This window comes from Gopherus evgoodei, chromosome 2 (assembly GCF_007399415.2).
Source record: "Gopherus evgoodei ecotype Sinaloan lineage chromosome 2, rGopEvg1_v1.p, whole genome shotgun sequence".
Taxonomy (NCBI): Eukaryota; Metazoa; Chordata; order Testudines; family Testudinidae; genus Gopherus; species Gopherus evgoodei.
Genome location: NC_044323.1, coordinates 34,489,979 through 34,505,398, shown reverse-complemented (window position 1 = coordinate 34,505,398; position 15,420 = coordinate 34,489,979). Strand labels below are relative to the sequence as shown.

The 15,420-nt window shown below is 38.9% G+C and overlaps 1 protein-coding gene across 3 annotated transcripts; it reads left to right on the top strand.

The window, feature by feature from the left end:
- Nucleotides 1-87: 87 nt before the first annotated feature.
- THNSL1 (threonine synthase like 1) lies at nt 88-9,209 on the top strand. 3 transcript variants are annotated; one of them, XM_030550338.1, is made up of 3 exons: nt 88-119; nt 1,196-1,243; nt 6,255-9,209. In XM_030550338.1, exon 3 carries the CDS (start codon nt 6,295-6,297, stop codon nt 8,500-8,502), a length of 2,208 nt encoding a protein of 735 aa, XP_030406198.1. In that variant the 5' UTR covers nt 88-119; nt 1,196-1,243; nt 6,255-6,294; the 3' UTR covers nt 8,503-9,209. The 3 variants fall into 3 exon arrangements, with proteins under 3 accessions (XP_030406198.1, XP_030406197.1, XP_030406196.1); XM_030550337.1 differs by lacking the exon at nt 88-119 and adding an exon at nt 178-337; XM_030550336.1 differs by lacking the exons at nt 88-119; nt 1,196-1,243 and adding an exon at nt 178-337.
- Nucleotides 9,210-15,420: the final 6,211 nt, after the last annotated feature.

Below are 15,420 nucleotides of genomic sequence, written 5' to 3'. Positions count from 1 at the left end.
GGGCGGTACACAACACCAAGAATGGGAAGATGGATGCTGCGCAGGCGCACTATGCTAGCAGAGTAGGCGGGCCCTGGTGGCTGCGCAGGCGCACGAGTGCTGACGTAGGACGGGATGATGTGAGAAATGATTGCGCACGCGCTGTCGCTGCCTTGCGTTGGGAGCTTACGGGTGCGATTGCTGTGCATGCGCAGCCCGGAGGAGGCTGGAGCGGGGCAGAGGGGGAGCGAGTTCCAGCTTGGCACGGCAGGATAGGCTGTTGAATCTCACGTTGCCTTGCTGGCGGTGCGGTTAATCTCTGGGTTCTGAACCTCGCGCCCGGCACGGCCCCTCCCGGGTACGTTTGACCCTCAGTGACTCATTTTAGGGCTCACACCGAGTTACTGGGGCCTCTGCCCGTTCCCGAGGGGTGTTGCAGTGACAGGTAGCCCTGTCCCTCCGCTTCCTGGGGGGCCATATGCCGTGCGCGGTCAGCCGTATCCCTCCGCCCCCGAGGGGTCCCCTTTGTAGTGAGGGGGGCACCGTATCTCTCACTCCCTTGTGGGGGGGTCCCCACTGCAGTGAGGGGGCTGCCATCTCCCCACCATGCCCCTGAGGGTGAGGTCCCTATTGCAGCGAGGCAGCTGCCTTTTCTCCCCATCCCGTCTGAAATGAAGTGCTTGGTATCGCATTGTTTATTATAAATTCAATTTCATAGTAATAGTAGAAAAAATTGGGTAGGTCTGGTTAGGTCTATATACTGTAATTTTCCTCTGAAACATAGTTTGCTCCTTCATGTAGTATATTGAAAAACAAGAAAACCTCTAAGCGTAGCCTGGAATCTATGTTGTATCCATTTTCTGCCTTTTTCTCAGTGGAGGCGATAACACCGTTCTGAGTTACATTCCCGTTTTTTCTTTACAGCTCCCTTCCACATCTACTGACATTTTGTAACGAATCTTTAGAATATGAAAAGCTCAGCACGGGGACCTCATCCTTTTACGTGTCACTGTAAAACATCACATAAACCTGTAGTGATATATAATTACATGCAACAAAATTACAATAAGAGAAAATTAAGCTTGCAATGTCAAGTATTCAGAAGTTATCAAGTGCCAGAATTAAGATTGTTTGTGCATCCTTAATTCGGCCCTCTTGTGTGTATGAATTGTGATATCATCTTTAATTTCATGATCACTTATTATTTTTTCCACAGGATCTCAACCTCATTTAATGTACAGGATGAGTGGTGCTCATTGAATAGGTAGCTATTCAATATTTGGTTGTATTCTGATCATTCAGTGTATGACCCCATGGCTTTTATACTGCACAGCCTTCATAGCCTGCTCTAACATATTTATTAATTTCCTCATGGGCTTTGTTATGATGCTCTTCAGTTTAGTATCTGAAGTCCGGAACTGAGATATTTAGGTATCTAACTCTCATTGAAATCAGTGGGAGTTAGGCACTTAAATTTATCAATTTTGAGAAGGACTCAGGCCCAAATCCTTAAAGGTATTTATCTTCACAACTCCAGGTTAGTTAAGATGGTGATATTATGCCCATTTTCCAGATGAGGAACTGAAGCATACAGAGATTAAGGTCAGAAGTGTCTTGCAACTTTGAGTGCCCAATTTGAGACATTTAAGGCTTGATTTATTTTTTTTCAGAGACTTTAGTATTCTGTAGCATTTCGTTTGCTCAGAGCAGGATTCCCATTCAATTCAGTTGCAGTTTTGCATTCAGCACTTCTGCAAATCAGGTACCAAATATCTCAAGTTATGCACTAAAAAAATGAGGAAAAACAATCAATAGATTCATAGATTTCAAGGCCAGAAGGGACCATTATGATTATCTAGTCCAGGGATCAGCAACCTTTGGTTATGGTGGCCCACCCTGGTGGGTTGGGATGGTTTGTTTACCTGCCACGCCCACAGGTTTGGCCAATTGCAACTCCTATTGGCCATGGTTCGCTGCTCCAGGCCAATAGGGGCTGCAGGAAGCGGTGCGGGCTGAGGGACTTGCTGAGGGTAGCATAAAATCCCTCCTTTACCTGTAAAGGGTTAAGAAGCTCAAATAACTTGGTTGGTACCTGACCAAAAGGACCAATAAGAGGAGAAGATACTTTCAAACCTGTGTGGGAAGGTTTTTGTTTTCTCTCTCTGGGTCAGCAAGGAATCAGGGCAGGGAAAATACATCTCCCAAAGCTATACCTGAACTAAGCATCTAAGATTACAAATTGTAAGTAATAGAAAGGAAATGCATTAGATTATATTTTATTTTAGCATGTGAATTGTTCCTATGCTAAGAGGGAGGTTTATTCCTTTTTTTGTAACTTTAAAGTTTTGCCTAGAGGGGAATCCTCTGTGTTTTGAATCTTATTACTCTGTAAAATTACTTTCCATCCTGATTTTAGAGGGATGCTTCTTTTACTCTTTATAATAAAGAAAAATTCTTTTTTTTTTTTTTAAATAATCTGATTGGTTTTTAGTGTCCTAAAAACCCAAGGGGTGGTCTGTGCTCACCTTGTTAACCTGTTTTGTTGGTTCTCAAGCCTCCCCAGGAAGGGGAGTGAACGGGTTTGGGGGAATATTTTAGGGAAACAGGAACTCCAAGTGATCCTTTTCCTGAATCTTTGTCTAACTCACTTGGTGGTGGCAGCAGTACCCATCCAAGGACAAGGAAGGATTTGTGCCTTGGGGAAATTTTTAACCTAAGCTGCTAGAAATAAGCTTAGGGGATCTTTCATGCGGGTCCCCACATCTGTACCCCCAGAGTTCAGAGTTGGGAGGGAACCCTGATGCGCGTGCCAAGGGTTGCCGATCCCTGATCTAGTCTGACCTACTGTACAACACAGGCCATAGAATTTCCTCAAAATAATTCCTAGAATGTATCTTTTAGAAAAACATGTAATCTTGATTTAAAAATTTCCTGTGGAGAATCCACATGACCCTTGGTAAATTGTTCCACTAGCTAATTACCATCACTGTTAAAAAGTTACACCTTGTTTCCAGTCTGAATTTGTCTAGCTTCCACTTCTAGCCATTGGATGGTGTTATACCTTTCTAGATTGAGAAGACCATTCTCAAATATCTGTTCTCCATATACGTTCTTGTAGACTGTAATCAAGTCATCCCTTAACCTCTTTTTAACTAATTAACTTAAAATCAAACATCCAGAGTTGGTATTTAGGTAGTCTACATTGGGTTGCTCATTTGTTGTCGTTGAGGGCTAATGGCTTGTGTGTTTTTGAAAAATGTGGATGATTGAAATTTTGAGTGACACACTAAAGTTTATTTAACCCTCGAGGAGCCAGTTGAACTTTACTGTATACTTTCGGTGAGTATATAAAATCAGCTGACTCCTTCAGAGCCAGTTCCTCAGGGAGCCAGTTGAACTTTACTGTATACTTTCGGTGAGTATATAAAATCAGCTGACTCCTTCAGGGCCAGTGAATGCCACCCAGGATGTGAACTCATGGAGCTTATAAACTCTGCAAGATAGAGACAGTCACTAGGACAAAGAGCCTCTTTGATTTGATAGAGCTAATAAATTTTGCAGCCTCCTCATTCCTGTGGCTCTGTGTGTTATCTGTCTTCCATCTTCCATGCTCATTGTAACTGATACACATTTTTATATCTAATCCGCAACAATGAATCTCAAAACATTTACTATTGTTTACTGTTCACTGTATGCTACAAAGTCAAAGCAGCTGTCTGCAACATATTTAAAACGCTTCCATCTGCTCATCTCTATAAAGACTAGTGAATTTTAAAATAAATAAATAAACACACCCTCTATACTTACTTTTATTTCTCTGTGTAGGTCTGTAGTGTTGTCATCTGCCTACAACAGATACCTACTCAGACTTCATCCTTTTTACAAATACTAGGCATAGATCAGAGTATCTCATTCGGTAAAACAGGCAATGTATGCTAGGCAACTTTGTTGTCCTTCACACACAATGGGGAGTTGCTGTGTGCATGCAGTGTATTGCCTTTTAATTGTTAATTATTTTAAAATGTGAAAAGTAGTTTTAATATTTATTATAGCCACAAAGTGGCTGATTCACAGTTTATGATAGATTACAAGGCCAGAAATAAACTTGTTTTTTTGAATATCTAGAGTCTCAAATGTTAGGGTCTTTTAATTTTTTCAGGTACAACATTTTATTATGTTTACTTCCTGATTTTATAATTTGTTATTACAGTCTTAACTGCCTTCATGAAGTCTTTGTTATTACTACATCTATTTCCCCTTATTATTAGTTAGTAATAGTAAAGCATTGTTTTCATCTGAAATTTTCTGGCATTCTAGATTATGCAAAGGCACAAAAATGTGTAGTCTGAAAATTAATGAAGTGTTTAAATATAATGCTATTAAGCAAGTAGGCAGAATACTGGCACCCAGACTGAATCCTTAAAATCTAATTATTAGGAACAGCTGGATCCAATTTTGCTTTTGAGTCAAGAAATCTGTGCAAAAACCTTCCAAAAAACCACAGCTGAACCCACCTATCCTGTGCCAGCACCGTGGCTTTTTTTTTAGCAATTAAAAGTGAATATTTTAAATTGTTGCTATTTTTGTTTTATGTAGGTTTAAGGACATTTTGTTTTCATGGCTTGTACTGTAACTGTGTACAGGTTATGGATAATTTTTAAAAATGCTATCCTGAGTTAAGATAATTAAATTTTTGGCCTGGAAAATAAACACTGATCATTTTGTAGTTGTTTTTTAAAATGTTCTTGGTGGTTTTAATATTGCTATCCCAAACATAGTCAATGATATCATAGCAATTGTGAATAGTCTGTGTGGCCACTGTCTGGCATGGCAGGAATGACCTTAAAAAGTCATTTGTAACAAGCAGTATGTAAATGATTATTTTTTAGATTCATTATAGATTAATTTCCCAAAGAAACTTTGACAACCCTGTTTATTTTAAATAATATTTTTTTAGCTAAGAACCATTAGTAAATAACAGTAACAGAGCAGCTGATTTTTTTTTCAAGTATAAAATGGAAAGAAGCTCAAGAAGGCTTTTGTGCAGTTTTGTGCTGATCATTTCCTCTTGTGTGCAGATTTTGACTACCCCTAAACATCACACAGAATTTCTGCTCTGCAATTCGTGTTGACACTGGCACAGATTTCCCAAAACAAGCAAAATGGGACACTGCTATTGAGAACAGTTTGATTTATCAGGTTTTTGAGTGCCCTCTCGCACCAAGATTATTCTGAGAGTAAAGTCACTTCTGTGAGATCCACTTCATCTATTTTCTTTCTTTTAATTCTGTTCAATCTACATCAAATGTAAAAACAAATATGATTTCACCCTAGGAATACTTGAGATACTGTTTGTTTGGTATCATGTCTATCTAGAAGGAATTGGATAAGCTAGAGCCAGAATTGCTACAGTAGGTTAATGAGTTTCCTATGAGTTTAAGTGGGTTGTGTATCATTCCTACTTTGTTGTCTTAAAGAATAAAACCAAACCTTAAAACATCTACATGTAGGGAAGATATTTTATAACAAAAGTTTTTAGGTTGTGAAAAGATAAACATTTAGTCAGTCATTAAGGGGCTGTCTTTGTTTAAAAGTAAATCTGTGCTATTAAGGAAACAATCTATCATTGAATATTTATATACCAACAAGTAGAAAATAAACATGTTAGTATATATTTCAGTATTATAGTATTAGGTTTTGAGGGCTTCTTTAACAGCTAAGAATTCTTATTTATCCCGAGGATATTGGCCTCAACAATTAATATTGAGTGTCCATCCAACACCTACTGTTTTGCAGTTAATTGCGAATAGTTCAGCTTACATCCCTTAGCTGAGCCTACTGACAAAGTTAGGGCACACAGAAAGAGACTCATTCCTCTGGTTGTGTAATACAGATCCCCTTTGGGACTGCGCCATAAAGACATCAGATCTGAGAAATTGAGTTTTGGTGTTGTCTGGTAACATCTTTAGAAATCCTGCAACATTTCAACATTTTAAAAAAAAATTAAACTAAATTTTGTATGCAGATGTAGTATGGGGGAAGTTATTTACTAAAATCTTGCATTGCTGAAAGATTTGTCATTAAAAGTGAGATGGTACTCTGTAAAAGGTCAGGGTGTATTACTTCACTGATAAATATTTACCCCTGTGGCATTATGAGAGACACTGTCATAATTAGCTTTGTATTCTAAGGGTTGGGGTTTTTTTAATTTCACATCTACAAGTTTTTTTAGGTATGTTTCTATGAATTACTAATTATTTTTTTCCTCTTTATAGTATTTAAGTCAAGTTGGCTTGAAAAAGTAGTGGAAAGAAGATGTTTCATGTTGTTCGGTATCAGTGTCTAAAATTAACCCAGAACGTTGGTTCTAGTGTACATCGAAAGTTGATTTTTCCAAGAACTCTTGCATTTGCACAACTGTGGAAGTCATGGCTCTCAACTCTCTCTCTTGCTGGAGACCAGAATATTGTCCTGATGGGACCTCCTGGAGCTGGGAAAACAACAGTTGGAAGAATAGTAGGTCACAAACTTGGCTGTCATGTCATAGATGTGGATGATGATGTCCTTGAAACAACCTGGAATATGAGCGTGACAGAAAAATTGCAGGATGTTGGTAGTCGGCAATTTATAGAAGAGGAAGGAAAAGCCCTGTTAAAGTTTTCAGCATCTGGAAGTGTAATTTCCCTTTCTGGGTCCAATCCAATGCATGCTGCCAGCATGCAGCATGTGAAGAAAAATGGGATTGTTGTGTATCTGGATGTACCCACAAGAGACATAATAGATAGGCTGGAATTAATGAAAGTGGATCGTATTGTGGGGCAGGATTCTGGAATTTCTGTGAGAGACATACTTCAGTTTAGGAAGCAATTTTATAAAAAATGGTTTGATATCCGTGTTCGTTGTGAAGGTGGACTTACAGCAGAGGCTGTAGCAGATAAAGTTCTTGATGCAGTTAAGAGATACCAAGACTCAGAATCAGAAACTTTTATTTCAACTAGACATATAAGGTCTGAAATGTGTGAGCAAAAATATTTCACGGAAGCTGTTGTTGAGGGCCTAGCATCTGATGGTGGACTCTTTGTTCCTGAGAAGGGGCTCCCAACATTCTCTGCTGGAGAATGGCAGAGCTTAGTAGAAGCAACGTACATTGAAAGAGCTCAGATTATATTGGAAAGATTCATACATCCTGCTGATATACCTGCTTTCAAGCTGGGAGAAATTGTTGAGATTGCTTATGGAGAAAACTTTACTTGTTCTAAAATTGCCCCTCTTAGGTATCTGACAGGCAACCAGTTTCTCCTTGAGTTGTTTCATGGACCAACAGCCTCATTTAAGGATTTGGCATTACAGTTGATGCCTCATCTGTTTGCATACTGTATTCCCAAAAGATGCAATTATTTGGTCCTAGTAGCTACTTCTGGAGACACAGGGAGTGCTGTCCTAGATGGTTTTAGTCGTCTTAGTGATACTGACAAGCAAAGAATTGCTGTAGTCACTTTCTTTCCTGAGGATGGAGTAAGCCAGATTCAAAAATCACAAATGATTAGCTGCCAAAGAGAAAATGGGTGGTCAGTGGGTGTCAGATCTGATTTTGATTTTTGCCAGACAGCTATAAAAGAAATATTTACAAATTCTGATTATTCTGGCTTTCTTACTGTAGAATATGGAACAGCTTTAAGTGCAGCGAATTCTATAAACTGGGCTCGACTACTTCCCCAAGTTATTTATCATGCCTCTGCTTACCTTGACCTTGTTCATCAAGATATTATTACTTTTGGAAGCCCAATAGATGTGTGTATTCCTACAGGAAACTTTGGCAACATATTAGCTGCATTATATGCAAAAAGGATGGGAATCCCTATCAGAAAATGTATTTGTGCATCCAATGAAAATAATGTTTTGACCGATTTCATAAGAACGGGTCTTTATGATTTAAGGGGAAGAAGATTAATGCAGACTTTGTCACCAGCAATAGATATTTTGAAGTCTTCCAACCTTGAACGACATTTGCACCTGATTGCTAGTGGTGATGGACAGCTGGTGACACAATTATTTAGTGAGCTGGAAAAGCAATGTCACTTTCAGTTGCAGAAAGATCTGCTTGAGAAGCTTCAGCAAGACTTGGTGGCTGGGTGGTGCTCTGAGGAGGACTGCCTAGCTGCTATCCACTCTGTATACAGTACTACAGGGTATATTTTGGACACACACACGGCTGTTGCTAAAGTAGTTGCAGATCGATTACAGGATAGAACATGCCCAGTTATCATTTCATCTACAGCTCATTATTCCAAGTTTGCACCTGCTATCTTGCGGGCTTTGAGGATTTCAGAAATAAAACAGAATCCATTAAGTCAACTTCACTTACTGAGCTCTTACAGTCCTTTGCCTCCAGTCCATAGGGGCCTATTAGAAACACTGAAAGAGAATGAGAAGCAGAAACATCAGATCTGTGCTGCTGATGTGAATGTCATGATGGCACATATAGAAACTGTAATACAAAATCAGTTTATGAAAGTTTTCTAAGTAAACTCGGTGTTTATTATACCAATTTAAATGTTTTCTTCACTAAAAAGTCATGTTTTAATAAATGCATAGTACACAAGGTCTTTAAGTTTATATTCTGAGTATACTTTCTCATTTTCATGTTCAGTTAAAACATTTTAACATTGATTTAAAATTTTTTTGCATGCATGTGAGAATCTAATGCTGGTGAACGGTTCTTGCTTGAAAGCCCAAGAGACTGAGGGGCTATTTTACAGAAATAGTATAGTATGGACAGCAGTAGCGCACGCTTCCTCACATAACCCTGGCAGTGTGCCTCAGTCCTGACCTGGGAGCGAGCACTTCTAAGGTGAAAGGGTAATCGTATCTGAAACTGCTAACAAGTGCTAAAGTTGTGTTGTTGTATATGTGGTATGTGCTAAGAATACTCGCCCACTGCAAATTTAGCTAAACATTAAACTAATCTCACGCAGGGCATTGAAAAGCCGGTATAGTAAGAGCTTTCATCTTCTCTTCAGCTGGGATACATTTAAACTGGAATCCTTGAAATTAAATTACCTATATCATATCCATACAATCCTACATATTTTAATATGCTCTCTCTGTATATATTGTTTTTGTATTGACTATATAATCACGTATTCTTGTTCACCGTTAAATGTTTTTTTCTTGCCACAGGGGACAATCTTTTGCCTTATAAAATAAAAGCCTCCAGTCTGTATGTTTTATCACCTTTTAAAGTCTATTTCTTCCCTGAATGTGCTTGCAACTTCCATTAGCCTCTGCTGAGGCTTTTCTATTTGAGCTCACAAGTTTATTGCACCATCTTACCAAATAGTAGAAGATAGCAATATCAGAAGCCTTCTTGGATTAAAATGGAAATATTCAACTGTTGAATTCTCATCCTTTGTATCAAATTTTATGTTTGTGTTCGGGACCCCTGGGCTTCTGGGGATATTCAAAATTACTTTTATTTTCATGTCATTTTTTATTTTCTCCCCTTGATTTTTGAGTGATTTTTATGTAACTGAGAAGCCACAGAAAATGATTAGCCAAAGATTGAGGCAACCTTCCTTTTTTTTTAAGCTTCTAAAATCAGATTCTACTGAACCTTATCCCTCCTTGCTAAGTCAGATCTATTTTAGGTCACATGGTCAAGTTACCCTTTGTGTATCAGCTATTGACTAGTGGGTTAATAAGTTTTTTTGCATCAAAAATAATAGATCTGGATGTCAAAGTACAAAACTGTCTTGTATCAGATTACCTTATATCTACTAATTGTAGATTGTATTTGGCAATCAGAACTGTAAATTTAAGTACTGCTACATGGTATAATATGCTTGGTGATAGTATAAACCAGGGATTGGCAACCTTTGGCACGTGGCCCATAGGGTACGCACCCTGGTGGGCTGGGCCGCTTTATTTACCTGCCGCGTCTGCAGGTTTGGCCGATTGCAGCATCCTCTGGCTGCGGTTCGCCGTCCAGGCCAATGGGGGCTGTGTGAAGCAGCACATGCCAAGGGATGTGCTGGCCACTGCTTCCTGCAGCCCCCATTGGCCTGGGGCAGCAAACCGCAGCCAGTGGGAGCCGTGATCGGCCGAACCTGTGGACGCGGCAGGTAAACAAACTGGCCCGGCCCAGCCTGCTAGGGTGCTTATCTTGGCAGGCCATGTGCTAAAGGTTGCTGATTCCTGGTATAAGCTGATTGAAACAAGAATGGTTTGTATATGTTGCATGATAAATATTACAAATAATATATTTTCTGTGTATTAAAGGTGTATCCTACTACAGAGTTGTGTGCATGTGTAATATGTATTATTTTTCTTTTCCTTGCCTTTGCTTTTCTCTAATAGCTTTTCAGGACACCATTGGTTATTTTTTCTGCTGTTTTTAGCTCTATCACACATACATTTTTGCCACAGTAATGCTAGAATCACGTTTTATATTTTTAGGCCTCATTTCTAAAGATAAGAATAAATAATGAAATGCTAAATGCTGGAATTTAATGTAGTACATCATTGGGGCGTAGAAGAAGGTAGTACGAGTTTATTACTGAAACGGGTTCATAGTGCGTCATGTTTTGGAGCTCTAAGTTTAATTCTTCCTTTTGGTCCCAAGTAACAATAAATGTGATGGTCTTACCATATGTGCTCATTACAAAATCTGTACTGCAATAAGCTAATAAGGATGTTTCAAGATAGAGTGGGCTGGGTTGCAGCACTGAAACTCAGATCATTGCTATTTGCCATCTCTTTCATGAGTATTAAAACTCACCTTAAACTGTAATGTAACAGTGTGTATCCTAAGAAGATAAACTTGATTTAATGAACAATATAGAGCAAAGGAAAACAGAATCTAAACAAGATTAGGCTAAAAGTCAATGGCCTGTGTAGGAGTGGTGTATTTTATTTATAAGGGAATAAAACAACAGCTGAACTATACTCATAAGAGCAATATTTTATATACAAGGATTGAATGTGGTGTGGTTAGCACTAATATTTAAAAGCTCACTGAAGTACCTCAATTTTGGTTGATTGAGAAAAAAATTCAGTCGGGTTTCCAGGTGACAGTTCCTGTGATATGAAGGCAACCATAGTTGGCACTGTTATCTGGGACAGACTAAGAACTGAATGGATTTGGAAACTGAACATTTAATTCTCTCATGCTTAGGCTATGTCTACACTAAAAAGTTAGGCTGATCCAGCTATGTCACTCAGCGGTGCGAAGAATTCTGTTGACTAAGCTACTGCCCCTCAAGGAGGTGGATTAAGTACAGTGATGGGAGAACCCCTCCCATTGCGGGAGTGAGCGTCTACACTGAAGTGCTACTGCGGTGGAGCTGCAACATTTCTAGTGAATACATAGCCTCAGCCCTGGAATTCTAAGTTAGAGAGAGACACAAAAGGTAATGCCTGGGGAGCTTTCCACTGCTACTATCCGTGTTATACCTGTCCTGGCAATAGATAACTATTAGACTTTTGTCTACACTGGCACTTTGTTGGCAAAACTTTTGTTGTTCAGGGGTTTTTAAAAAAACACACACCCCACCCCAAACGAGAAGAGTTTTATCGATGAAAAGCACTGGTGTGAACACTGCTTTGTCGGTAGGAGTGCTTTCCTGCTGACAAAGCTGCTGCCACTTGGGGAGGGGGGAAGATTTTTGTTGGCAGGACAAAAAAGCAGTCGCCTGCCGACATAGAGCAGCTACACTACATGCCTTTTAGTGGCAAGGCTGTAGCGACACAGTCGTGTCACTAAAAGCATAGTGTTGCCATAGCCTTAAATAATTTAGTTTCTCAAGCTGTCCACTACCTTTCATGAGGACTAAATTCACTCAATTTTTTTTTAAAAAACAATGTTAACTTCCATTTCATGCAACGTATACCAAAACCTATTTAGTGTTACAAATACTGTGTTGCACTGTTAGTGCTATGCAATAATGTTTTTACTTTTACCAGGAAAATAATACATGTGTAGTATTTGCAGGAAAACATAACATCAGCATTGTGATGTATGGACAGTATCAATACTATTTGGGCCTGGGCTGCGCACAAGTTGCAGTGGTTTAAATAAAGGTGTGGTATTGGAAGTTAATTTGATGTAAGCCAGGGTTACACAGTGTAAGAGTGTCCCCATGTAAAGCTACACTAGTTTCCCTAAACTGACCCACTGCTATCTCATGGAGAACTTTAAAGGACAATTGTTGGAAGAGTTCTGCTTATATAATGTGCGTGTGTATATATATTAAACCTATGGATATTTGCATGCAAATATGATCTGTGCTGCTTAGGAACTGACCAGTTGCTCATAACTCACCTTAAGTCATAATTCTGTTTCTGTTACCAACACCTACCTGCGATACCAGACTTGACTAAAAGAATGAACAGCAGAAGCAAATTAATTTCTAAGGGGCAGTCCTGATTTCATTTGAATGTCCCTAGTAATAAAAATTCAGATGTTTTCATATATATATATATATTATACAACTTGTGATATTTCAGCATAATTGTCTCTAAATAGAACATTCATCAGTTTTCCAAAAAATATCAGCTCTGCATTATTTAGGGACATCAGCAACATAAGTAAGTGTTAGAATTATTCAACCACCCTATATTCTCTACTTTTCCTGTACAGTCTACATAGCTGTTCCTATTCACTATATATTGTCCCCAACAAATACTGGGAGATCAACTATTTTAAATTTTCCTGCCACATCTGTTTTTTTCTCACTGTCAAACATGCAGAATAGTTCAAACTGTACCTAAAGTTCAGCCTATGCTAGCATAATCATAAGCGGCAGTTTATAACTTAGTCCTAGCTATGTCTTACTTGTCAAGCCTTCATCAATATGCTCTAAAGCTAAATGAAATCTAAGTAAACTATGGTTTCAGAATAGTTCTCATAGTGATAAAAGGATTTGAAAGATATGGCCTGCATAAGCAGTCTATGCAGACTTATTGAATAGGGGGTATATACTGAATGATCTAGTAATGAATATCTATCTGTGTGAGTGAAGTAAAAGAAATCTCTTACCTTATTGTAGGAAGAACATAAAAAATCACTAGCAGTATGCAGAATGTATCTAAACAGTTATACTGCACAATAGGTTTATATGGTGCTGTATAGATATAACCGGTTTCTTTGAGGAGTTCACAATCTGTGAAAATAATAAGCAAATCCATGCCTACCTAACCTCCCCACCCATCTATTTACTACCTGTGGAGGGGAACTGGTTGCTCTTAAACAGTCCTATGGGAAATGAATGATGCAAGTGATATGGAATGTTTTGTTTTAAGGTCACTAATCTGAAACTGGCCCAGGTCAGTAGTGACCGAAAGTTATTGTATCTCACAGTTGTTGAATGGACCTTGTGAAATGAGTTGCCGGTCTCGGTATGGTTCCTGGTAGACAGATATATTCAGCACAAAAGCCACCAACTTTAGCACATGTGTTAGGCTCCTCAGCCAAGAGCAAAGGATTACATTTTACTATGTTTTTCCATATTGGTAAAAAGTGTGCAAGGCACTTCATAGAAATATGTTATTAGTATTTGTATTACAGTAGCATCTAGGGGCCCTGGTCAGGATTGGACTCCCAGCATGCTGGATGCTGTGCTCTGAAAATCTGAGTCTAAAAATATTGTACAGAGAAAGTAATAGAAATCGTACAACAGGTTTTTTCTAAACCCAATCATTTGTGTTTGTTTTATTAACTTGTATTACTTTAATGCTACCCTCTTAGCCCTTTCCATTTTACTTCCTTTGTGGCCACCAGATTCTGGGCCTGGCTTGGTCCCTTGCATCAATTTTAGCAGCACAAAAGCTGCTCTAATTTATGACCAGCTACCGATGGCCTTTAGGGTCCATTCTAGCTGCTGTGAATGGCTGGACCTTGGGGACATATGACCACACATTGTTTTCTCTCCTCCCCCTTGTGTCCTCCTATATTAGCAGCTGGGAGAAGTGTGATGTGGAGCCCAAACCTGACTCTTTGAGATTATTTCCCAGCTACTGGTGAAACCAACTTTCTGGCTGTTTTGCTTGGTCAGAGTGGCAGTTTGGGAACCAGAGTGGGGCTAAAATGTTTATTACAAGTATGAAACACATGAAACAAGGCTTAAATAAGAGTTTCATAGGAAAGTCATTAAACAAAGGATAATGAAAAAGATGAATTAGCTGTTTACATATCAGCATGTTTAATAAAATGAAACTAAATAGCAAAATAATGAACATTTCCCATGTTTTTCATGGGAATATATTTTTCTCATTGTAAGCAGGGCTGGCTCCAAGCACCAGCTCAGCAAGCAGGTGCTTGGGGCGGCCAAGGGGAAGGGGCGGCACGTCAGGCTCTTTGGAGGTAGGTCCCTTAGTCCCACTCGGAGGGAAGGACCTGCCGCCGAAGAAGAAAGCGGCGCAGTGGAGCTGCCGCCGATCATGATCCTGGCTTCTTTTTCCATCCCCTCCACACCCCCAAACCACTTGGGGCAGCAAAAACCCTGGAGCCAGCTCTGATTGTAAGAGTATCCTATACGTCACAAAATCAGTTACTTAACATGGAAAATAGTGGTTCCAGAGTTCTAATTACAAATTGTGCCACTTATATTTAGAATATCTTTAGATTTCTTCCACATAAAGTAAAGTATTGCTATGAAAACAAGCATAGTCCTATCCCCCAAATCAATACAAAATCAACATGGCATATATTAAGAGGATTAAAAACTGGCTAAATGACAATCTCAAAATGTAATTATAGGTTGGGACTCATCATTGAGTCCCAGTGTTACTGGTGGGTTCAGTGCTATTTAACATTTTTGTCAAGGACCTGGAAGAAAGCATAAAAACATGACTGATAAAGTTTGCAGCTGACACAAAGATTGGAGGAATGGTACATAATTAGGCTTGGAAGGATTAGATTTTTATTGGTACGCAATTTCACCACACACACAAACTGCTGAAAACATATTTGCATTAGTAATAATCAAAATTTACAGATAGGCAAAATAAGAAAATGCTGCTTGAGAGCTTATTAGTTTGTACATTATGACGTGATGATGACAATTTGTGCTTTAATGGTTATAAAGGTTTAACATCTACTGTCAATAAATAATTGTCTGTCCTCCCCACAATAATATCCTGCAACTGTGAAAAATGAAAGTGATAAAAAACTAAAAAAAAAAAAAGCTTAAAAACAAGCATCAGTACCATCCATCAAAGTGATTTTAAAAAATCAAATTATGAGAAGCCTAAAAATACTGTGGAGGCATGTCACGGATACAGAATGATCTGGATCCACTGGAAAGCTGGATACAAGCAAACTTTGCATTTCAGTATGGCAAAATAGAGTCTTACATCTAGAAACAAAGACTATGAACCATACTTACAGGATTCTATCCTGGGAAGGAGTGACTCTGGACTTGAGGATCATAGTGGATGATTAGC

Bases quoted from the DNA above. Each gene is read 5' to 3' on its own strand.
- THNSL1 (XM_030550338.1), top strand. From the start codon at position 6,295: ATGTTTCATGTTGTTCGGTATCAGTGTCTAAAATTAACCCAGAACGTT.